Source organism: Embiotoca jacksoni, unplaced genomic scaffold, assembly GCF_022577435.1.
Source record: "Embiotoca jacksoni isolate LCO1_2020_lvr unplaced genomic scaffold, fEmbJac1.0.p SCAF_26, whole genome shotgun sequence".
In the NCBI taxonomy this organism is placed as follows: Eukaryota; Metazoa; Chordata; class Actinopteri; family Embiotocidae; genus Embiotoca; species Embiotoca jacksoni.
Window position 1 is genome coordinate 1,300,756 of NW_027185377.1, and position 23,044 is coordinate 1,323,799.

General features: G+C 42.5%; 3 protein-coding genes across 3 annotated transcripts; all 3 read right to left on the bottom strand.

The window, feature by feature from the left end:
* Positions 1 to 372: 372 nt before the first annotated feature.
* On the bottom strand, positions 373 to 3,599 carry LOC138204602 (oocyte zinc finger protein XlCOF6-like). Its single transcript, XM_069159941.1, has 2 exons — positions 3,261 to 3,599; positions 373 to 2,709 (listed from the first exon to the last, which is right to left on the bottom strand). The coding sequence occupies exons 1-2, from the start codon at positions 3,379 to 3,381 to the stop codon at positions 698 to 700; spliced, it is 2,133 nt and encodes a 710-aa protein (XP_069016042.1). The 5' UTR covers positions 3,382 to 3,599; the 3' UTR covers positions 373 to 697.
* Positions 3,600 to 4,455: 856 nt separating this feature from the next.
* LOC138204872 (zinc finger protein 585A-like) lies at positions 4,456 to 11,689 on the bottom strand. The gene is made up of 3 exons (XM_069160430.1): positions 11,332 to 11,689; positions 9,346 to 10,777; positions 4,456 to 6,411 (listed from the first exon to the last, which is right to left on the bottom strand). Exons 1-3 carry the CDS (start codon positions 11,450 to 11,452, stop codon positions 4,731 to 4,733), a joined length of 3,234 nt encoding a protein of 1,077 aa, XP_069016531.1. The 5' UTR covers positions 11,453 to 11,689; the 3' UTR covers positions 4,456 to 4,730.
* An 11-nt stretch (positions 11,690 to 11,700) lies between these two features.
* On the bottom strand, positions 11,701 to 23,041 carry LOC138204873 (zinc finger protein 62 homolog). The gene is made up of 7 exons (XM_069160431.1): positions 22,719 to 23,041; positions 20,436 to 22,168; positions 18,936 to 19,089; positions 16,505 to 17,801; positions 16,288 to 16,348; positions 14,714 to 14,867; positions 11,701 to 13,613 (listed from the first exon to the last, which is right to left on the bottom strand). Exons 1-7 carry the CDS (start codon positions 22,837 to 22,839, stop codon positions 12,637 to 12,639), a joined length of 4,497 nt encoding a protein of 1,498 aa, XP_069016532.1. The 5' UTR covers positions 22,840 to 23,041; the 3' UTR covers positions 11,701 to 12,636.
* Between the last annotated feature and the right edge of the window lie 3 nt (positions 23,042 to 23,044).

Below are 23,044 nucleotides of genomic sequence, written 5' to 3' on the forward strand. Positions count from 1 at the left end.
TGTATATATGGATTCATGAATTATTATGTGCTGATTTTCTGTTTGTATTCTTTCACAGATAAAACCTGGTACCATCGGCCAGTCAGGAAAACTAAACAGGAACTGTACTGTATTTTACTTAAGTCTCCAAAAAACAAAATAATAAGTCCAGAAACAAAGGAACAAAGGAAGTATTTTAGTTTAGAATATTTTAGAGTTGAAACTATTCCTAAAAAAAACAACCAGGGTAACTTGTTTTACTTATGGTTCACACAGATGACCAGATGCTGTGTCACAATGTCCTCTTTCTTTTGACATGTGCAGTGAAGAGGATGTGATTTGAACAAATTGAAAAATGGAAAAAGAGGAAACTAATAATAAGCAAAGAGAAGAGACAAGACAAGGTAAGTTTATTAAAAACAGCACCATTCAGACACAAAAGACAATAAAGATACGACGGAGAACGTCTTTGGGTTTTCAGTCAGATCTTTTCTTTGCTCCTCCCAAGCTTGTCAAACAAAAAGAAAAAAACAACAACATAGAAACATCCAAAATACCAGAGTTTGAAAAAAGCAGTTTTCAAACCATTGATGGACGCTACTTGAAGTTTCCATTCTGCGGGAACTTTAAATGAATCTCAACCGATCTGTTGCGTAAACCCAACCGAACGGTATCTCTCCTGTGAGAACACAACGAGGACACAATAAAACTACAGTTTCTACTCTGACTGAACTCTCATGTGCGTCTTCTGCTTCAATCTTTTACCTTTATTGCGGCCGAACTGATTGTCTCTCGTGTGGAGTGTCAGGTGCGCCTTAAGGTGCACATTTTGGGTAAATCTTTTCCCACAATACTCACAACCAAAGAGTTTCTCTCCCGTGTGGACTCTCATGTGTCTCTTTAAAATATACTGATAGATAAATCTTTTACCGCAAACATCGCAAACGAATCGTTTCTCTCCTTTGTGGGTTTTACTGTGGTAATTCAGATTCGCCCGTCGGCTGAATCTCTTGCCGCAGTCAACGCAGGTGAACGGCTTCTCTCCGGTGTGAACAGCCATGTGACTCTTCAGAAACGAGTGATGGGTAAATTTTTTCCCGCAATCACCGCAGGCAAACGGCTCCTCCCCCGTGTGGACGGTCATGTGCGCCTTCAGGTTGCTCTGGCGGCTGAATCTTTTCCCGCAGTCGTCGCAGGCGAACGGTCTCTCTCCCGTGTGGACGCTCATGTGAATCTTCAGCGAAGACGGACGCATGAATTTTTTGCCGCATTCGTCGCAGCTGAACGGTTCCTCTCCTTTGTGCACACTGACGTGCTCCTTCAGACTTCTCTGTCGGATGAATCTCTTCCCGCACTCGTCGCAGCCGAAGGGTTTCTCTCCCGTGTGGATTCTCATGTGTTCCCTCAGATGCGACTGTTGCATTAATCTTTTGCCGCAGCGATCGCAGCCGAACGATTTCGATTCATCGCCGTCGTCGCAGCCAAACGATTTCTTTCCGGCGTGGATTCTCAAGTGTCTGTTGAGGCTCGTCTTTTGGGCGAATCGCCGACCGCAACGATCGCAACCGAACGGTTTCTCTCCCGTGTGAATCCTCTTGTGAACCTTCAGGTTAGAGTGACGCCTGAAGTTTTGACCGCATTCGTCGCAGCTGAACGGCGTCTCTCCTTTGTGGATCGTGACATGATCTCTTAAAAGTCTCTGGCGGGAAAATCTTTTCCCGCAGTCGTCGCAGCTGAAGGGCTTCTGCCCCGTGTGGATTCTCATGTGTTCCTTAAAATGTGACCGATTCAAAAATCTTTTACCGCAGCAACCGCAGCCGAACAACCTCTCGGCTGCGTGAACTCTCATTTCATCTCCATCGTCGCACAGAGAGGATTTCTCTCCCACGTGCATCGCAGCGTGTCTCCTCAGATTTGTCTTCTGTTGAAATCTTTGACCGCAGTCGTCACAACCGAACGGTTTCTCTCCCGTGTGAACCCTCGTGTGGACTTTAAGATCATATCGATTTCTAAATCTTTTGCCACAAACGTCGCAGCAAACCGGTTTCCTTCTTGCGTCCAGATAAACTTTGATCGGCGAATCTGCATTTTTCTTATTCGCCAACAAACTGGAGGAACTTTTGACCGAATGAAACGTCACGTGAATCTGAAGAGAGCGTTTATAAATGAACTGTTTACCACATTCAGAGCAGCTGAAGGGTTTTTTGGACACGTCACTATTTAAACCTGAAGATGAACCGCTCTCCTTCCAGTCACCGTCACTGTCTTCAGTTTCAGGTTCAGACTCAGACAAAGGTTCCTGCCACTCTTCATCATCATCCTCATGACTGACTTCAGTCTCAGAAGAGTCCGAAGCCTTTCCATCAGTGTGAGTTAGTAAAGGACTGTTTGGATGTGTGTTCCTGGCTGGTTCTGGTCCTCCACAGTCCTCTCCATCACTTTCTGTTTTCACCGTTGTCTCTCCGTCGTCTTCAGTTCGTCTCTGATGAAGATGTGAGGGCTGAGGTTTCTCTTCGTCATCTTCACTCTTCACAGGAACAGCAGTGAACGGGAACCTGGTGATATCCTCCTCCGGCCCGTGAAGCTGCTCTTCCTCCTGACTGCTCCACAGTTCCTCCTCTTCCTCCTTTATGTGGAGGAGCTCTGGGTCCTGCTGGTCCAGACTGGGGCTCCATTCATGGGGAACCTCTTCTTTAATCACCACCAGCTGCTGCACATCTGGAGACAACACTGAAACACACACACATGTACATGATGGAACAACTGTGACTTTATAATCACACAGATATCACTGATGTTTGTGCAGATCCTTCAGCACTTCCATCTAAATATTAATAAATAAACTCTTGCAGGTTTCAATTTTCTGGGAAACTAATAAACCAGAAAATAACTAAAAATGAATCACTCTCTCATGAAATACAAAATTGATAAAGTTTTGCAAGAAGCAAAGCTATTTATTAGGTCATTAAATCATAAACACGTCCAAAACGCTGAACTTTAATTTCGGTTAAACTACAAAATAACTCCATTTGTGCGCGCTGTAAAGCGTCCGGGTGCTGCACTGTAACCCTATAGTTCCGCCTTTTTCAATCTATTAACACCAAATTATTAAAGGTATGAGTTAAATGGATTTCTGTCCTTCCTGAATATATTGAGATGAGATGAGAATCTCCGTTGTTATGTGGATCGTTGTTGTTTTTTCCAGCCCCCCTACAACAAGCTAGCAGTGAGCCGTTTCCTCCTGGAGAAACACTCCACATTAAATCTGTGGTTCTTCTTACCAGCGGTTTGGTTTACAACAATATCCTGCGGCTGATGGACACCGAGGCGGTTCATCTCCAGTTTCTCTGCAACAGACACACTTTCAGTTTGGTGCTGTTGAAGATAATCCACTTCGTTCATGGTGTCCGCACTTCTTCTCTTCTTTAAAACACACTAAACAAACTGGAGGATGGTTTCAGATGAACTGGGCATGCGCAGAATCGATCACGATGCACGTCGGGTCCATTTCTGTCGGACTTTGATCCAGGATGTATTATAGGAGCTGAGATACACACTGAAAACAGGGCGGTTTGTTGACGGATCTCGGTTTGAAACAGGCATCTGCACGGACACCTACAGTCTCCTTTTTTTCTTCCTCTAACTTTATTGAACAACACGTACACAAACAGCGGCAGCGAGTCCGATAAAAAAAAAAAAAGCCGGAGAAACTTGTAAAATGAAAACAAAACACGAAACAATACAAAAAAATACAAATCAATTAAAACGAAAGGGTCACAGTTTATCTTTAAAGGATCAAAGACGGAACTTTCTGGGCTTCTTTCCTATGAATTTAAAATCGATATGATATTTTGACCGTGAACATGACGAGTCAATAACTTGTAATATGTCATTTATTGATAAAAATAAATAAATAAGACAAAATGTGATTTATACCGCAAGTTTCTGATGGATGCAGTTTGTTAAATTTCACCAAAGTGTTTTTTAAGTGAAGCTTTTTCTTCTTCGACAAAAGTTTATGAGAAAGTTATACAGAAAATACACAAAGAATGCACACGAAAACTCAAAATGTTTTTAAAGCCCTTTGGTTCAGTCTTCACACACTTCTCATGTTCCTTCAGGAAAACAGGAACTAAAGGTTTGATGCCAGAAAATAGACATTTGTGAACATGATCATTTTAAACAGACGCTAAGAGGTCACTTTGAAATTATTTTTTCTTAATTGTTTTGTTTTTTTAACATTACAATGAAATTCATAATCAACTCTTTTAAAACCGGATCCTTTGCAGGTTTCTTAAAATCTAGCTGCCGATGTTGGTTTCTCAGCCGGTCGGCTGCTGAGCGGGAAAAAAAACCCAATTTGAAACGTGCACCGATGGGTTGGTGGTAAAACGTGGGTTTTCTATGAAGAGCTGTGCGTCACAGCCGGCTAGTTGGGAGCTGGAAGAAAAAAGAAGACACCTGACAAGAGATAACAACAACACAATAACGTGAATTTATTAAATTAGCACCATTAACACGAGGCAGGGAAGAGTGTTCTTGTGTTCGGTCCGATCCGGCTCGTCTCAATGTGGTTCTGGTTCCAGAGGTACCAGATAAAGTACCAGAAAGGAGCAGAAGTCCCACGAACCGTTGCACGGTTCCTCTTCTGTGTTTCTTCAAAGCTACGTACACAATAAGAACCCAACAAACTCTGTAACTGTACAGTTTTTAATGCAGGTCCTTTGTTTAAATATTTGACCTCCATTAAATCACTTCCCTCCCGTGTGGAGTCTCACGTGTGCTTTTAGATGTTCCTGTCGGTAAAATGTTTTCCCACAACAGTCACAGCCGAATCGTTTTTCCCCCGTGTGGACTCGCATGTGTCTCTTCACGATGTAGCGGTGGCTGAATTTTTTACCGCAGACGTCGCAACCGAACGGTTTCTCTCCTTTGTGGATTTTAAGATGAGCCTTCAGGTTCGTCCGGCGGCTGAATCTTTTACCGCAGTCGACGCAGGTGAACGGCTTCTCTCCGGTGTGGACGGCCATGTGACTCTTCAGAAACGACTGATGGACGAATTTTTTCCCACAATCACCGCAGGCGAACGGCTCCTCCCCCGTGTGGACAGTCATGTGCGCCTTCAGGTTGCTCTGGCGGCTGAATCTTTTCCCGCAGTAGTCGCAGGCGAACGGTCTCTCTCCCGTGTGAAGCGTCATGTGACTCTTCAAAACGGACTCACGCATAAATTTTTTGCCGCATTCGTCGCAGCTGAACGGCGTCTCTCCTTTGTGCATCCGAGTGTGTTCTCTCAGACTTCTCTGTCGGGTGAATCTTTTACCGCACTCGTCGCAGCCGAAGGGTTTCTCTCCCGTGTGGATTCTCATGTGTTCCTTCAGATGCGAGAGTTGCATTAATCTTTTGCCGCAGAGATCGCAGCCGAATGATTTCTCCGCCGCGTGAACTCTCATCTGTCCCGTTTCATCGTTGTCGTCGCAGCTGAAGGGATTCTCTCCCGTGTGGAGTCTCATGTGTCTCTTAAGATTTGTCTTTTGGTTAAATCTTCTACCGCAGTCGTCACAGCTGAACGGTTTCTCTCCCGTGTGAACTCTCACGTGCACTTTAAGATCGAACTGATTTCTAAATCTTTTACTGCAAACGTCGCAGCCGACCGGTCGTTTTTCTGCGTCCGGATCGACTCTGATCTGTGAACTTAAATTTCGCTTCACTGCAACACTTTTGTCATTAACTGAACAGCTGGAAGAACTTTTTCCTGAATGGAACGTCAAGTGTCTCTGCAGCGACCTCTTGTGGACAAACTGTTTATGACACTCGGAGCAGCTGAAGGCTTTTTTGCCCACATCAGTATTTCCACCAGACTCAGGCGTCCCGCTCTCCTTCCAACCATCGTCACTGTCTTCAGTTTCAGGTCTAAACTCTGATAAAGGTTCCTGCCACTCTTCATCATCATCATCTTCATCATCATCATCATCATCATCAACACTAACATCAGTCTCAAACACCTTTCCATCAGTGTGAGTTAGTAAAGGACTGTTTGGATGTGTGTTCCTGGCTGGTTCTGGTCCTCCACAGTCCTCTCCATCACTTTCTGTTTTCACCGTTGTCTCTCCGTCGTCTTCAGTTTGTCTCTGATGAAGATGTGAGGACTGAGGTTTCTCTTCGTCATCTTCACTCTTCACAGGAACAGCAGTGAACGGGAACCTGGTGATATCCTCCTCCGGCCCGTGAAGCTGCTCTTCCTCCTGACTGCTCCACAGTTCCTCCTCTTCCTCCTTTATGTGGAGGAGCTCTGGGTCCTGCTGGTCCAGACTGGGGCTCCATTCATGGGGAACCTCTTCTTTAATCACCACCAGCTGCTGCACATCTGGAGGTAACACTGAAACACACACATGTACATGATGGACAACTGTGATATTTACCGACTGCAGATAACTGCATCAATAAGAAACCTTCCTTGTAAAACGAGTGTTTTCTCTTTAATAACAAGGAGCCTAAATATTACATTTTCAACAACACCACTGGCAGATTTTAGCGTCCACAGATATTCTGCATGCGAGGTGTTCAGGGAACGTCTGTAAATTGTACATAAAAATAGCCTGGATTACTCCGTCTATCTAAACGACATGAGTCTACACGCCAGTCAAAGGTCACTCCGCCTCCACCCCCACCACCACCACCACCACCCTCCACCTGCCAGGTTATTCTCAACTTCTGGGAAACACAAGAGATCTGAGAGTTTCTTATTAAGGTCTGTCCAAACTCACCGAAATGTTACAATCATAAATTCTGTTCTTACATCATAAACAACCGGATCTAAAGGGAACATCAGTCCTGTACGCGTCGTGTTTAATAAATCACCTGAATTATTGGGGAAAGCCTTATTTTCATGATATTTATATCGAGGATAAATATACATTGAACTCCGTCTCTGCTTCGCTTTTCTCTGAACATGCAGAATAACTTGACTATAAAAACAGAAGTCACGCTAATGAAAAAAAACCAAACAGTTTGAAACATGACTTCGTATTGTAAATGTATTATTTAAGTCATAATTCTTAAATACAGGACTTTTTATTGAGGTTGAATTCCAAGATAACTCCGTTGTGTTGTTGTTGCACAGTAAACCGTCCTGGTGCTACAGTCAACCTTCACCGTTGACTTCCGCTTTTTACAAAGCGGAACCGTTTCCTTCATATTTAGTTCTGACTTTTTTCAGACCGTCAACACCCAAAGTTTTCTGAATATATTGAGATGAGATGAGAATCTCCGTTGTTATGTGGATCGTTGTTGTTTTTTCCAGCCCCCCTACAACAAGCTAGCAGTGAGCCGTTTCCTCCTGGAGAAACACTCCACATTAAATCTGTGGTTCTTCTTACCAGCGGTTTGGTTTACAACAATATCCTGCGGCTGATGGACACCGAGGCGGTTCATCTCCAGTTTCTCTGCAACAGACACACTTTCAGTTTGGTGCTGTTGAAGATAATCCACTTCGTTCATGGTGTCCGCACTTCTTCTCTTCTTTAAAACACACTAAACAAACTGGAGGATGGTTTCAGATGAACTGGGCATGCGCAGAATCGATCTGCTGTTTTGTTTTTTTTTGAACAGGCATCTGCGCGGACACCTATATTATCCCTTTTTTTTTTTTTTTTTTTTTTTTTTTTTAAAGCGACACAGTCGCAACGAGATGAAAAAATAAATAAAAAGACTGAGCAACATATAAAATACAAAATAAACCACCTAACAGCACAAAAACAGTCTGATAACAATAAACAAAAATGAAGGACATAAAATATGAATAAAATTGAATAAAATAAAACAGTCAAAGGGGTTAAAGTTGATCAAACTTTGAGAAATTTCTGGGCATTTTGTTTCTCTTTGAATGTTTGACTGTGTACATGGTGAGTCAATGGCACCTCTCTGTTTTATATCTGATAATAAGTCACAGATCACTTGTCAGATAAATTGTTCATGATATCAGCTCTTTAACGGGTCTTCTTGACAGGAAGTCTTTGAAATTAAATGATAAAAATATGTTGTTTGCAACAACCTGTTTGCAGTAAATAAATCTGTTTCTCGGGTTTAATAGTTTTTTGGCATAAAAACAACCTGGTGAGGTTTATTGAAAGTAAATTGTTCGGGTATGATTACGTTCTTTCTTGAGCTGAATTGGGATGATTGACGTGTCGGCACACTCGGCTGAGTTCTGGTGGTTCTGGTCCAGTGATGGTCACCAGATTGGGCTGCGTTATGTAAATCATTATGTTTGTCACCGTCTGGATTCTGGTGAAGTGAAAAACTTAAGTAATTTACGAGATCAAGGGTGCAAATTCTTTGCATTGAAATTTTTCTTAATCTATATGACGATACACATTTTATTGTCACACAAAGATGATTTTTACTATGAAATTGCACAATAGACAGAAAAAATAGCAGTGGACAGAGAAAACAATACGATCAGGTTCATTTATTAAGATAACACCATTCAGAAACAAAGCATTTCATTTTTTTGTCAAATCAACTCTTTGCTCCTCCTCAGCTCAGAAATATTCTGGTTCCTATGAGCTGCGACGACCCGGAAAAACACCGGACTGGAGGCTTCAAGACGGCAGTTCACAAGCGTCAGTGATTTTCTTTTGTTCAGGTCCGACATGCTCAGAGACTCCTCTGATTCCCTGAAGCTGGCGGTGTGAAGGTCCCGTAAAGACCACAGACTGAATATAAAAGTGTTCGTAGCTTCCAGATCTGAAAAATGGTTCCGATCCAGAAGTGTCTTCAGCTGCAATACCAGCGAGTGCCACTAGAGGTCGGCTCCAAAAAGCCTCGGGCTCCATAGACTCCCATTCAACTTCTCTCATCAAATCCAAAGTGAATAAAATGTGTCCATCAGTTATCTCGGTGTTGTTAGCTAAAGTCACTCCTTCTTATTAGTTTTCTGGAGGTCCATCTGAAAATAATCCCTCATTCATTAGAAAAGAAGATTCAAGAAGACCTGTTTTTGGGGGCGTGTCTGTTTGATTGACAGGCCTGCGGTCCAGTCAGGTTACAGCTATCGGTGGGCGGGACGTAGTATCGTCAGGTTTCCGATCAGATCGGTCAGATCCACCGCTGGCTCCTCCCCCAGCTCGTCCAAATATGGTCACTTCCTGCTCCAAACCGCTCCAAACTATCAAAGATGGTGACGGACAGAATCTGAACTGGAGGATTCATAATGTTCACAAACCAACGATGACATCACTGCTGGATGATGACATCACTGATGGTTGATGACATCACTGATGGTTGCTGCTCGGAACAGAAACCTGAACTCATTTTCCATCCGAGGTTTCTGATTGGTCAACACAAACCCTGTGACTGTACGGTTTCTATTCAGCGGGAATCTCCTCGGACGTGTCAGTTATGTAAATCCAACCAAACGGTTTCTCTCCCGTGTGAAGTCTCATGTGTTTCTTCAGCGCAATGTTTTTCGTAAATGTTTTACCGCAAACGTCACAACCGAACGGCCTCTCGCCCGTGTGGACTTTCATGTGCGCTTTCAGATTCCCTTGTTGGGTGAATCTTTTCCCGCAGTCCTCGCAGCCGAACGGTTTCTCTCCCGTGTGAACCGTCATGTGTTCTTCGAGGTGACTCTGACGTCCGAACCTTCTGTTGCAGCTGTTACAAGAAAACGGTTTCTCCCCCGTGTGGATGCTCACGTGTTTCCTCAGGTAACGCTGTTGGGTGAACGTCCGGCCGCAGTCGTCACAGCCGAACGGTCTCTCTTCCGTGTGAACTTTCCTGTGTTCGTTCAGTTTTCCCTGCGATCTGAATCTTTTACCGCAGTCGTCGCAGCCGAACGGCCTCTCGCCCGTGTGGACTTTAATGTGTGTCTTCAGGACTCCCTGTCCCGTAAACGTTTTACCGCAAACCTCACATGTAAACGGCCTCTCGCCGGTGTGGACTCTGTTATGCGCCTTCAGATTCCCCAGTTGACTGAATTTTTTGCCGCAATCGTCACAACTGAACGGTTTCTCTCCCGTGTGAACTCTCGTGTGTGTTTTTAGATCGCTCTGATTTCTAAATCTTTTACCGCAAACGTTGCAGCGAAACGGCCTCTTTTCCACATCTCGATCGAAAGCCGATTGTAAATCTAAGTTTTGTTTCACTTTAAAACTTTTCTTGTGAACCAAAAAGCCGGAAGAACTTCGTCCTGAGTGACGTGTCGCGTGAATCTGAAGAGAGCGTTTATAAATGAACTGTTTACCACATTCAGAGCAGCTGAAGGGTTTTTCGGACACGTCACTATTTAAACCTGAAGATGAACCGCTCTCCTTCCAGTTACCGTCACTGTCTTCAGTTTCAGGTTCAGAATCTGACAAAGGTTCTTGCCACTCTTCTTCATCATCTTCATCATCATCATTAACACTAACATCAGTCTCAAACACCTTTCCATCGGTGTGAGTTAGTAAAGGACTGTTTGGATGTGTGTTCCTGGCTGGTTCTGGTCCTCCACAGTCCTCTCCATCACTTTCTGTTTTCACCGTTGTCTCTCCGTCGTCTTCAGTTCGTCTCTGATGAAGATGTGAGGACTGAGGTTTCTCTTCGTCATCTTCACTCTTCACAGGAACAGCAGTGAACGGGAACCTGGTGATATCCTCCTCCGGCCCGTGAAGCTGCTCTTCCTCCTGACTGCTCCACAGTTCCTCCTCTTCCTCCTTTATGTGGAGGAGCTCTGGGTCCTGCTGGTCCAGACTGGGGCTCCATTCATGGGGAACCTCTTCTTTAATCACCACCAGCTGCTGCACATCTGGAGGTAACACTGAAACACACACATGTACAACACAATTGTAAAATGGAGGAGCTGAGAAAAAAAATTAAAAGTAGAAACAGTTTAAAAATGTGTTAAAAGCAGGTTTAAAAACTGATCTGAACTCAGTTTATAATAAGACAAATTTAAAATCCACTGAATAAAAGTCAGTTTAAAAAAACTGGATTCTTCATGAATGATTCACAAAACACTTCACTTCTGTTTTAGAAAGATATTTATTAAGTCATTAAATCCTAAACGCGTCCAAACGCCGAAGTGTTATTGAGGTTGAACTACAAGATGCGTTTGTTGTGTGCGCGCTGTAAACCGTCCGGGTGCTGCACTGTGATGAGTTCCGCCTCTTTGATTCCGACACCAAACCGTTATTAGTGCTAATAAATAAAAATAAAAACGGGTTTTAATATTTCTGAATATATTGAGATGAGATGAGAATCTCCGTTGTTATGTGGATCGTTGTTGTTTTTTCCAGCCCCCCTACAACAAGCTAGCAGTGAGCCGTTTCCTCCTGGAGAAACACTCCACATTAAATCTGTGGTTCTTCTTACCAGCGGTTTGGTTTACAACAATATCCTGCGGCTGATGGACACCGAGGCGGTTCATCTCCAGTTTCTCTGCAACAGACACACTTTCAGTTTGGTGCTGTTGAAGATAATCCACTTCGTTCATGGTGTCCGCACTTCTTCTCTTCTTTAAAACACACTAAACAAACTGGAGGATGGTTTCAGATGAACTGGGCATGCGCAGAATCGATCACGATGCACGTCGGGTCCATTTCTGTCGGACTTTGATCCAGGATGTATTATAGGAGCTGAGATACACACTGAAAACAGGGCGGTTTGTTGACGGATCTCGGTTTGAAACAGGCATCTGCACGGACACCTACATTCTCCTTTTTTTTTTTTTTTTTTTTTAAGCTTTATTGAACAACAAACAGTGGCAGCGAGTCCAAGAAAAAAGACTGAGGAACTTGTAAAATACAAGTAAATCACAAAACAACACAAAATATATATAATTTAGAAAATGAAAGACAAAATATAAATAATATTTATAATCAAACAAAACAGTCAAAGTTTATCAAACTGAGTTCTTACAGGGAGGAATATCTGGGATTTCATTCCTGTGAATTCCCCCCCAAACTATTTTTTAAAAAAAATTTTTTTAGTGTTTAACTTTTTGACTGTACCTGACAATCAACGTAAAAACCCTGTATACATTTTGCATTTATGGATTTACAGTTCATCGGCTAAACTCGCCGGGAAAAAATCTTGTTCATGTTTTTGGGGGTTTTCTGAAGTACCACCGTCAGTAATTAATGCAGAGCAATAAATAAACATCTGACAAAGAAAGAAAAGCAGAAGAAGAAGAAGAAGAAGAAGAAGAAGGAGAAGAAGAAGAAGAAGGAGCGGTTAAAAAACGACAAAGCTAGCGGGACCTGAAAAAAAAAAAGAAAAACGTGGAGTTTCAAGGTTCAGCCAAAAGATTTTGCAACACAGATGTTTAGGTTGAACAACTGTGTGTTATATTTTGAAATCAGCCAAAACAATTCGTTTGCAATCGTGCAAACGTGCTTGTGGACACGTGATTTATATGATTTAAGTGCAGATTGCAAAATGAGGGGAAGAGAAAAATAGACAAAAGAGAAGAGGTGTGAAAAAGAAAACACCAAGACGAGATATGTTTATGAAAGCAGCACCATTCAGACACGTTCATAGTGTCCTTATGTTTTCAGTCAGATCGACTTCTTCCTCGTAGAAATGTGGTTCTGGCTCCAAAAAAAACCAACAACATGGAAACCACCAGTTTTGACTTGGTCCCAAACAACAAAACTCTGCAACTGTCCAGTTTTTCTTTTATTCTGCGGCTGCTTCATTCAAAGCAACAGCTTTCTCTCCTTTGTGACTTCTTGTGTGTTTTTTCAGCGCAATGTTTTTCGTAAATGTTTTCCCGCAAAAGTCGCAACCGTACGGTCTCTCACCCGTGTGCACCTTCAGGTGCGTCTTTAGATTTCCCTGCTGGGTGAATCTTTTCCCGCAGTTCTCGCATCGGAACGGTTTCTCTCCCGTGTGAACTCTCAGGTGCACTTTGAGGTCAAATTGATTTCGAAATCTTTTCCCGCAGTCATCACAGCCGTGTGGTTTTCTTCCCGTGTTTCGCCGGACTCGAAAACTTTTCTTGTCCAACAAACAGCCGGGGGAGATTTTCCCCGAGTGGTACGCCATGTGCTTCAGAAAAGCTCCTTCGTAGACAAATTTTTTACCACATTCGGAGCAGCGAAAGGACTTTTTATCAGTTTGAAATCTCGCGTCAGTGTTTCCACCCGACTTGGGTGTCCCGCGCTCCTTCCGACAGTCGTCACTGTCTTCGGTTTCAGCTCCAGAGTCTGACCAAGGTTCCTGCCAATCATCCTCATCTTCATCATCATCATCATCATCATCAATACTAACATCAGTCTCAAACGCCTGTCCATCAGTGTGAGTTAGTAAAGGACTGTTTGGATGTGTGTTCCTGGCTGGTTCTGGTCCTCCACAGTCCTCTCCATCACTTTCTGTTTTCACCGTTGTCTCTCCGTCGTCTTCAGTTCGTCTCTGATGAAGATGTGAGGACTGAGGTTTCTCTTCGTCATCTTCACTCTTCACAGGAACAGCAGTGAACGGGAACCTGGTGATATCCTCCTCCGGCCCGTGAAGCTGCTCTTCCTCCTGACTGCTCCACAGTTCCTCCTCTTCCTCCTTTATGTGGAGGAGCTCTGGGTCCTGCTGGTCCAGACTGGGGCTCCAGGGAACCTCCTCTTTGATCCTCACCAGCTGCTGAACATCTGGAGGAATCACTGAAACACACGTGTACATTAAGGAACAACTGTGACTTCACATACAGTTTATTTTACAGAACTGCCAACGTTAGTTAAAAAAATATCCCTCAAGATTTCTTTTAATAAGTAATATTTCTTGTTGAAACAGGATTTTTTTTTTTCTTGTTTTGAGGAGCCGATATGAAACAAAAAACCTACATCAGGCAAGAATGGGAAAGAATTTCACTTTCAAAACTCCAACAACTGGTCACCTCGGTTACCAAATGCTTACAGAGTTGTTATTTTTAAGGACTTATGGGTTTACGTGATTTGCAAATAATCATGTTCATCATCATAAATATTATTGTTTATGTGTCCAAATGCTGTTTTTGTTTTTATTGAAGTTGAACTACAAAATAACTCTGACAGCTGAAAACATTCTGGTTGCTGCACTGGATCCTCGTTGTTCACTTCCAACTTTTCCGATCCGTCACCACAAAGTTACGAAACGAACTACAGTTATCAGTCAAATCATTTTGACCTTCATGAGTGGACTGAACATCTGGAGGTAACGACACAAACTACTTTGGACTGATTTCTCCCAACAAATCTTAACATTCATGTTCAGTGATCCTGTTGGAGAGATTCTGGAAACATGTTTGTCAAATAACAGAAAGACATAAAAATCTCAGTCTTTGGTAAAATCTCCTCGTGTTGTTGTGATTCAAACTATTTGTTGAATCAATAAAAATGTTTTGCTTTTAATTCTATTTCACATTTATTTTCATTCATTTATTAAGTCGTTGAATCCTACCTGCAGCCGAACGTTTGTCTTTTATTTTTTTTAAGACGAACTACAAACTAAATTTCACGTGTGCCCGCCGTAAACCGTCCGGGTGCTGCACTGTGATGAGTTCCACCTCTTTGATTCCGACAACACACCGTTATTGATTACTGTTAGTAATAAAATAAAATAAATAAAAAACGGGTTTTAATATTTCTGAATATATTGAGATGAGATGAGAATCTCCGTTGTTATGTGGATCGTTGTTGTTTTTTCCAGCCCCCCTACAACAAGCTAGCAGTGAGCCGTTTCCTCCTGGAGAAACACTCCACATTAAATCTGTGGTTCTTCTTACCAGCGGTTTGGTTTACAACAATATCCTGCGGCTGATGGACACCGAGGCGGTTCATCTCCAGTTTCTCTGCAACAGACACACTTTCAGTTTGGTGCTGTTGAAGATAATCCACTTCGTTCATGGTGTCCGCACTTCTTCTCTTCTTTAAAACACACTAAACAAACTGGAGGATGGTTTCAGATGAACTGGGCATGCGCAGAATCGATCACGATGCACGTCGGGTCCATTTCTGTCGGACTTTGATCCAGGATGTATTATAGGAGCTGAGATACACACTGAAAACAGGGCGGTTTGTTGACGGATCTCGGTTTGAAACAGGCATCTGCACGGACACCTACAGTCTCCTTTTTTTCTTTGTTTTTACTTTATTGAACAACACGTACACAAACACAGTGACAGCAAAAACAAAGAATGAACAACATGTCGAATACAAATAAACCACAAAAATAAATCAATTACAATCAAATTACGTTTGTTTCAAACGAAGTTCAATCACAGAACAAACTGAGTGTCGTGTCTGTAGAATCACGTGTTCACTGCCCTCCAGCGGCCACATACAAGAACTGCAACATATTTTCCACATACGTTAAAGCAGAACTCAGCATGCTGTACTTTCGGTGCATACTTTGAAAATAAGAGGAGAAAAATAAGCAGTTACAAACGAATGAACGTCTCATCAGGAAATGATCAAAGTAATTATTGATGACCTGTCTGTCTTCACCAGAGCTGCATTGAATAAGAGATGTTTTAATATCATGGTTAAATAAAGATTAAAATAAAAAAAAAATAACAACTTCTGTTTACTGTACAAAGACTGGTGTATTAGTATTACAAATCTGTTTTACTGAACTACAACTTTTAGATTTATATTTTTTTTTATTCTAAAATAGTAAATAAATTGGAGAAGTCTAGTTATTATCCCCGTTACAGCAAACTCTTCTTGCATCAAAGAAGCTTTTCTACCGTATCTGTGTTTGCTTCAAGAGCAACTTTTGTTTGATATCTCACCTTTTAATTCATCTCAGTGAAGACAACCAGGCATATTTATCTATACAGCACCGTTTAGAAACAGGGCAACTCAAGCTACTTTAAAGAGGCCAAGAAATTCATTAAAAAAATCATATATTATGAAGAAATTAATATCGTAGTGACAACACAAAGTGTTCCAAATGGATCGTGTCTATTGCTTCCACAATAACATGACGTCGATGCTTCAACATCTCAATGATCCATTCGGTCCACAGAGTGGAACCGACACAACGCAACGCCAACATTTAATCAATATCAGTATTTTCCAAACAATTATAACACTTAACAAACAACACTGGAGGATTCAGAACCGCAGTTCATAAACCAACGGGTGACGTCTCGATTGGTCGCAACTTGGTCGTAACAAACCCTCAGCTAAGATATATTTGAGTATTTTTTTGCGATAATATTCTTGACAACACGACAAAATACTGAGAAATATTTGAGTATTTGTTTCGATAACATACAATTTGAACAATATAGATGTAATAGATTAATAAATGTGTGGAGCTCCATGTGTGTGTGTGGGGAGGGGGCGGAGCCACCCGGTATGAAACGCACCAAGAGGACAGCGGAGGAACGGAGTCGTGTTTGTTGCTCGATGAGCTGCAAACGTACGTCACAACATGACGTCATTTCACCAACAGGCAGGATTATCGCCGCGATCACTCTCAGGTCTGTTTTTACTATAAACACAACCAAATGTTTTTTTGTTTTTTTCCATCTGTGGAAACTCTTACTGTTGTTTACCTCAAATTTCACTGTCCTGTAAATGTTTCCCCGCATGAGTCGAACAGCCCGTCGCCCATGTGGACCCTCCCGTGCGCCTTGAGATGCGCCCGTCGCTGGAATCTTTTACCACAATGGTCGCAACCGAACGGTTTCTCTCCCGTGTGAATCGCCTCGTGTCTCTTCAGAATAAACTGACAGCTAAATTTTTTCCCGCACTCGTTGCAGCCGAACGGTCTCTCACCCGTGTGCACCGTCATGTGCGTGTTCAGATGAGACTTCTGGGTGAATCTTTTCCCGCAATCCTCGCACTCGAAGGGTTTCTCTCCCGTGTGAACCCTCGTGTGTCTTCTCAGAGTCGCCTGGTGTATAAATCTCTGACCGCAGACGTCGCAGCGAAACGGCCTCTCGCCGGAGTGAATTCTCATATGTTCTTTAAGATTATTCTGATTTCCAAATCTTTTACCGCAGAAGTTACAGCTGAAGGGTTTTTCTCCCGTGTGGACTCTCATGTGTGCGTTTAGAAAAGCCTTCTGAATAAATCTTTTACCGCATTCGTTGCAGCCGAACGGTTTGTCCCCCGTGTGAATCCTCCTGTGGACTTTAAGATCAAACTGATTTCTAAATCTTTTACCACAGTCGTCGCAGCCGTGCGGTTTGTGTCCCGTGTTTTGGCTGCAACTTTTCTTATCAACCAAAGAGCCGGAAGAAATTTCGACTGAGTGATACACCATGTGTTTCAGAAAAGATCCCTCGTAGATGAAGTGTTTTCCACACTTAGAGCAGCGAAATAATTTTTTGTCATTGTTACATCCCACAACACTGTTTACAGCCGATTCAGGCGTCCCGCTCTCCTTCCGACCGTTAACACCGTCTTCGGTTTCCGGTCCGGACTCTGACAAAGGTTCCTGCCACTCATCTTCCTCATCACCACTGACGTCCATCTCAGAAGAGTCCGAAGCCTTTCCATCAGTGTGAGTTAGTAAAGGACTGTTTGGATGTGTGTTCCTGGCTGGTTCTGGTCCTCCACAGTCCTCTCCATCACTTTCTGTTTTCACCGTTGTCTCTCCGTCATCTTCAGTTTGTCTCTGATGAAGATGTGAGGACTGAGGTTTCTCTTCGTCATCTTCACTCTTCACAGGAACAGCAGTGAACGGGAACCTGGTGATATCCTCCTCCGGCCCGTGAAGCTGCTCTTCCTCCTGACTGCTCCACAGTTCCTCCTCTTCCTCCTTTATGTGGAGGAGCTCTGGGTCCTGCTGGTCCAGACTGGGGCTCCAGGGAACCTCCTCTTTGATCACCACCACCTGCTGGACGTCTGCAGGTAAATCTGAAACACACATGGAAAATAATTCATGGACGACTGTGACTTTACATCCAGTATATTTATTTTTCTTCTCCCATATTTTTCTCATATTCTTTTTTCATTTTAAACAAGAATCTTTACTGGTTTTATGACCTTAAACATTTTTTTTTTTGGTATCTTTCGCTGATGAGTTTTTGTTAAATCCATTATTTGGATCGGGTTTAAAACATATATTTTTATTTTTATTTAAAAGTAACTCTTTTGCTAATGTCAGGAAAACGTGTCTGTTTAGACCAACAAATTTGTCAGAAATGTTTAATAATGCAGATAAATATGAATAATTTAGCAGCGGTGCTTTTTGAAGGTATTTATAATCTTTCCTCTCTTTACTCTACTTTAATGTTACATGTTCAGCGGGTGTGTTGATCTGGGCCATTTATTGATTGACTTATTTGTTTATTTGTTATTAGCAGAACTACAACTATCCCTGCTGCTATAAATCCAACACGACACACAGATTTATGTGAAATATATTCCGATACACATTTATTGATATCAAAGAATTCTTTTTTAAAGAAAGCATTCGTGGAAAATCTTTATGACTGTTAAAAAATAAATAAGCCACCAAATCAGCCACAACAGCAGTAACAGGGGTCCTCAAGGGACACCGGACAGACAACACTGAGACAACACTGAGACAACACTGAGACAACACTGAGACAACACTGCAGTGTCAGCTGTTTGTTTTACATAATTCATGTTTTAATCGGGAGATTAAGTTGTTACTAAACAGCCTTAGTGGTCCCCTTTGTAAATCTTAATAAAAGCTATTTATTAGGTCATTAAATCATAAACACGTCCAAAACGCTGAACTTTAATTTCAGTTAAACTACAAAATAACTCCATTTGTGCGCGCTGTAAAGCGTCCGGGTGCTGCACTGTAACCCTATAGTTCCGCCTTTTTCAATCTATTAACACCAAATTATTAAAGGTATGAGTTAAATGGATTTCTGTCCTTCCTGAATATATTGAGATGAGATGAGAATCTCCGTTGTTATGTGGATCGTTGTTGTTTTTTCCAGCCCCCCTACAACAAGCTAGCAGTGAGCCGTTTCCTCCTGGAGAAACACTCCACATTAAATCTGTGGTTCTTCTTACCAGCGGTTTGGTTTACAACAATATCCTGCGGCTGATGGACACCGAGGCGGTTCATCTCCAGTTTCTCTGCAACAGACACACTTTCAGTTTGGTGCTGTTGAAGATAATCCACTTCGTTCATGGTGTCCGCACTTCTTCTCTTCTTTAAAACACACTAAACAAACTGGAGGATGGTTTCAGATGAACTGGGCATGCGCAGAATCGATCACGATGCACGTCGGGTCCATTTCTGTCGGACTTTGATCCAGGATGTATTATAGGAGCTGAGATACACACTGAAAACAGGGCGGTTTGTTGACGGATCTCGGTTTGAAACAGGCATCTGCACGGACACCTACAGTCTCCTTTTTTTTTCTTCCTCTAACTTTATTGAACAACACTTTCACAGACAGTGACAAAAACGACTGAGCAACATGTAAAATACAAATAAACCACTAAATAATAATTTACAAACATTGTTTTAAACGAAGATCCAACGAAATTCAGTCAGAGAACAAAGTGATCGTGTTCACTGCCCTCTGGCGGCAACACGGAGGAACTGCAGCAGCATGTTTATCCACTTCCTCATACTGTCCCTTTCCACATAAGATAAGACCTGATATGATGGACTTGTGTTAAGAATCTGTAATGACAAATATTTTGTATATCTTACAGTAATATGTAATCACTTCCTGTGATAATAAAGATGCTGCACATCACAGAAATATTTTACTCAGTGTTTTTTATTTATTTTTTTAACTTGGAGAATCATGGAACTCAAAGTTACAATAAGTTACAAAAGTGACGTAGCTTTACCAGAACAGAATAATAATTAATATTATAGAATATAAAGACTCCATCTGCTGTCAAAATAAGAGCTTTAGGTGCTTTTTAAATCACTTTCATTCAACACTGAAAACAAAGTTCGGTCTCTCACAGCTGGAAGTGTGGAGAAAACTCATTTAACATATTCCTCATTCCCATAATAAAACCACACGTCCCACAAACCGTCACTTCCTGTTGTTCCGATTAGCGAGCAGCAGTTTGTTTTGACGATGAGAGGAGAGGGGGGCGGAGCCTGGATGATTGCAAGTAAGTTATTTTTCTTGATAAAGTGAGTTTTATTTTGCCGAAATATTTTCAGCAGAGCTTTTGTTAAAGACAATTTCAGCGTAAAAAAGTAATAAATAATTGCACGCTCCCAGGATTGCTTGAAACTTGTGTTAATTATTGCGATTTCCTGGAGGGAAAAGCTTTTCGGATACTCTCATCGACAAAAACCCGGGACCACCGGCCTGTAGTGTAATTTTGGAGAAATGTCATTAATGACAAAACATGAAACCCTGCAACAAAAACAATAAAGATGATTTTTGTTTTAAAATATGAAAAAGAGAAAGAAAGATAAACAGAAAAGACAAGAGGACGATTCAAAATAGAAAAGATAACTCTGCAGTAAAAATAAGTGCTTTCAATTTTTCTTATCAACACAAAAACCCTGCGACCGTACAGTTTCTATTCCGTATGGTATTTCATGTGCGTCTTAAGATTTGACTTTTGGATGAATCTTTTGCCGCAGTCCTGACAGCTGAACGGTCGTTCTCCCGTGTGGATCCTCGTGTGCGCCGTCAGACTTCCCTGATGTCTGAATCTTTTACCGCATCTCTTGCAGCTGAACGGTTTCTCTCCCGTGTGAACTCTCGTGTGCGCTTCCAGATGCGTCTTTCGATTGAACCTTTTTCCGCAAACTCCACAAGCGAACGGTTTCTCCCCCGTGTGGACTCTCGTGTGTCTCTTCAGATCTCCCGGTTGTCTGAATCTTTTACCGCAAACGTCGCAACCGTGCGGTTTCTCTCCCGTGTGAATCGTCGAGTGTTTCTTCAAAAGTCCTTCTTGTCTAAATCTTTTACCGCAGTCGCCGCAACCGAACAGCTCAGCTCCAGCGTGAACTCCGGCGTGCGTGTTCAGATGACTCAGATGTCTGAATCTTTGTCCGCAAACGTCGCAGCCGAACGGTTTCTCTCCCGTGTGAACTTTAACGTGCGTTTTAAGGCGACTGTGATTTCTGAATCTTTTACCGCACTGATCGCAGCCCAGCGGTTTCTCCTCCGTGTGGTATTTAATGTGTCTTTTCAGAAGCCTCTTTTCTTTGTATATTTTACCACATATATCACAACCGACTGGTCCCTCTCCTCCGTGAACGCCAGCATGTGTTTTAAGATCCCGCTTCGTTCTAAATCTTTTACCGCAGTCGTCACAGCCGAACGGTTTCTCTCCCGTGTGGATGCTCATGTGGTTCCTCAGGTTTCCCTGTTGTCTAAATCTTAGATTACAATAGTCACAACTGAAAGGTTTCTCTCCCGTGTGAACCGTCACATGTGTCCTGAGGTGACTCTTAGTTTTAAATTTTCTTCCACAATAATCACAACCGAACGGTTTTTCTCCCGTGTGAACTCTCGTGTGCGTTTGAAGATCTCTCTGATTTCTAAATCTTTTACCGCAAGCGTCACAACCGAAAGGTTTTTTTCCAGTGTGAATTTTTACGTGTTCCTTCAGACGTCCGAACGGTTTCTCTGAATCTACGTTTAGCTGAACTCTAAAACTTTTCTGACCGACCAAAAAGCTGGAATGATGCGTCACGTGTCTCTGAAAAGACGGCCTGCAGATAAACCGTTGACCACATTCAGAGCAGCTGAAGGATTTTTTGCCCACATCGCTGTTTCCACCCGACTCAGCGGTCCTGCTCTCCTTCCAACCGTCGTCACTGTCTTCGGTTTCAGATCCAGAATCTGATAAAGGTTCCTGCCAACCATCCTCCTCCTCATCTTCCTCATCATCTTCATCATCCTCATGACTGACTTCAGTCTCAGAAGAGTCCGAAGCCTTTCCATCAGTGTGAGTTAGTAAAGGACTGTTTGGATGTGTGTTCCTGGCTGGTTCTGGTCCTCCACAGTCCTCTCCATCACTTTCTGTTTTCACCGTTGTCTCTCCGTCGTCTTCAGTTTGTCTCTGATGAAGATGTGAGGACTGAGGTTTCTCTTCGTCATCTTCACTCTTCACAGGAACAGCAGTGAACGGGAACCTGGTGATATCCTCCTCCGGCCCGTGAAGCTGCTCTTCCTCCTGACTGCTCCACAGTTCCTCCTCTTCCTCCTTTATGTGGAGGAGCTCTGGGTCCTGCTGGTCCAGACTGGGGCTCCATTCATGGGGAACCTCTTCTTTAATCACCACCAGCTGCTGCACATCTGGAGGTAACACTGAAACACACACACATGTACATGATGGACAACTGTGACTTTATAATCACACAGATATCACTGATGTTTGTGCAGATCCTTCAGCACTTCCATCTAAATATTAATAAATAAACTCTTGCAGGTTTCAATTTTCTGGGAAACTAATAAACCAGAAAATAACTAAAAATGAATCACTCTCTCATGAAATACAAAATTGATAAAGTTTTGCAAGAAGCAAAGCTATTTATTAGGTCATTAAATCATAAACACGTCCAAAACGCTGAACTTTAATTTCGGTTAAGCTAGAAAATAACTCCATTTGTGCGTGCTGTAAAGCGTCCGGGTGCTGCACTGTAACCCTATAGTTCCGCCTTTTTCAATCTATTAACACCAAATTATTAAAGGTATGAGTTAAATGGATTTCTGTCCTTCCTGAATATATTGAGATGAGATGAGAATCTCCGTTGTTATGTGGATCGTTGTTGTTTTTTCCAGCCCCCCTACAACAAGCTAGCAGTGAGCCGTTTCCTCCTGGAGAAACACTCCACATTAAATCTGTGGTTCTTCTTACCAGCGGTTTGGTTTACAACAATATCCTGCGGCTGATGGACACCGAGGCGGTTCATCTCCAGTTTCTCTGCAACAGACACACTTTCAGTTTGGTGCTGTTGAAGATAATCCACTTCGTTCATGGTGTCCGCACTTCTTCTCTTCTTTAAAACACACTAAACAAACTGGAGGATGGTTTCAGATGAACTGGGCATGCGCAGAATCGATCACGATGCACGTCGGGTCCATTTCTGTCGGACTTTGATCCAGGATGTATTATAGGAGCTGAGATACACACTGAAAACAGGGCGGTTTGTTGACGGATCTCGGTTTGAAACAGGCATCTGC

What these genes read in the sequence shown, in the direction of transcription:
- LOC138204872 (XM_069160430.1), bottom strand. Translation starts at nt 11,452, where the DNA reads ATGAACGAAGTGGATTATCTTCAACAGCACCAAACTGAAAGTGTGTCT. An exon ending in TGTTGTAAACCAAACCGCTG is followed by an intron (nt 10,778 to 11,331) that starts GTAAGAAGAACC and finishes TGTGTGTTTCAG; the next exon opens with TGTTACCTCCAGATGTGCAG. An exon ending in GAGGAGATTCCCGCTGAATA is followed by an intron (nt 6,412 to 9,345) that starts GAAACCGTACAG and finishes TTATTGATGCAG; the next exon opens with TTATCTGCAGTCGGTAAATA.
- LOC138204602 (XM_069159941.1), bottom strand. Translation starts at nt 3,381, where the DNA reads ATGAACGAAGTGGATTATCTTCAACAGCACCAAACTGAAAGTGTGTCT. An exon ending in TGTTGTAAACCAAACCGCTG is followed by an intron (nt 2,710 to 3,260) that starts GTAAGAAGAACC and finishes TGTGTGTTTCAG; the next exon opens with TGTTGTCTCCAGATGTGCAG.
- LOC138204873 (XM_069160431.1), bottom strand. Translation starts at nt 22,839, where the DNA reads ATGAACGAAGTGGATTATCTTCAACAGCACCAAACTGAAAGTGTGTCT. An exon ending in AGACGCACATGAAATACCAT is followed by an intron (nt 19,090 to 20,435) that starts ACGGAATAGAAA and finishes CAGTTTGTTTAG; the next exon opens with TGTGTTTTAAAGAAGAGAAG. An exon ending in GGGGAAACATTTACAGGACA is followed by an intron (nt 16,349 to 16,504) that starts GTGAAATTTGAG and finishes GTACGTTTGCAG; the next exon opens with CTCATCGAGCAACAAACACG.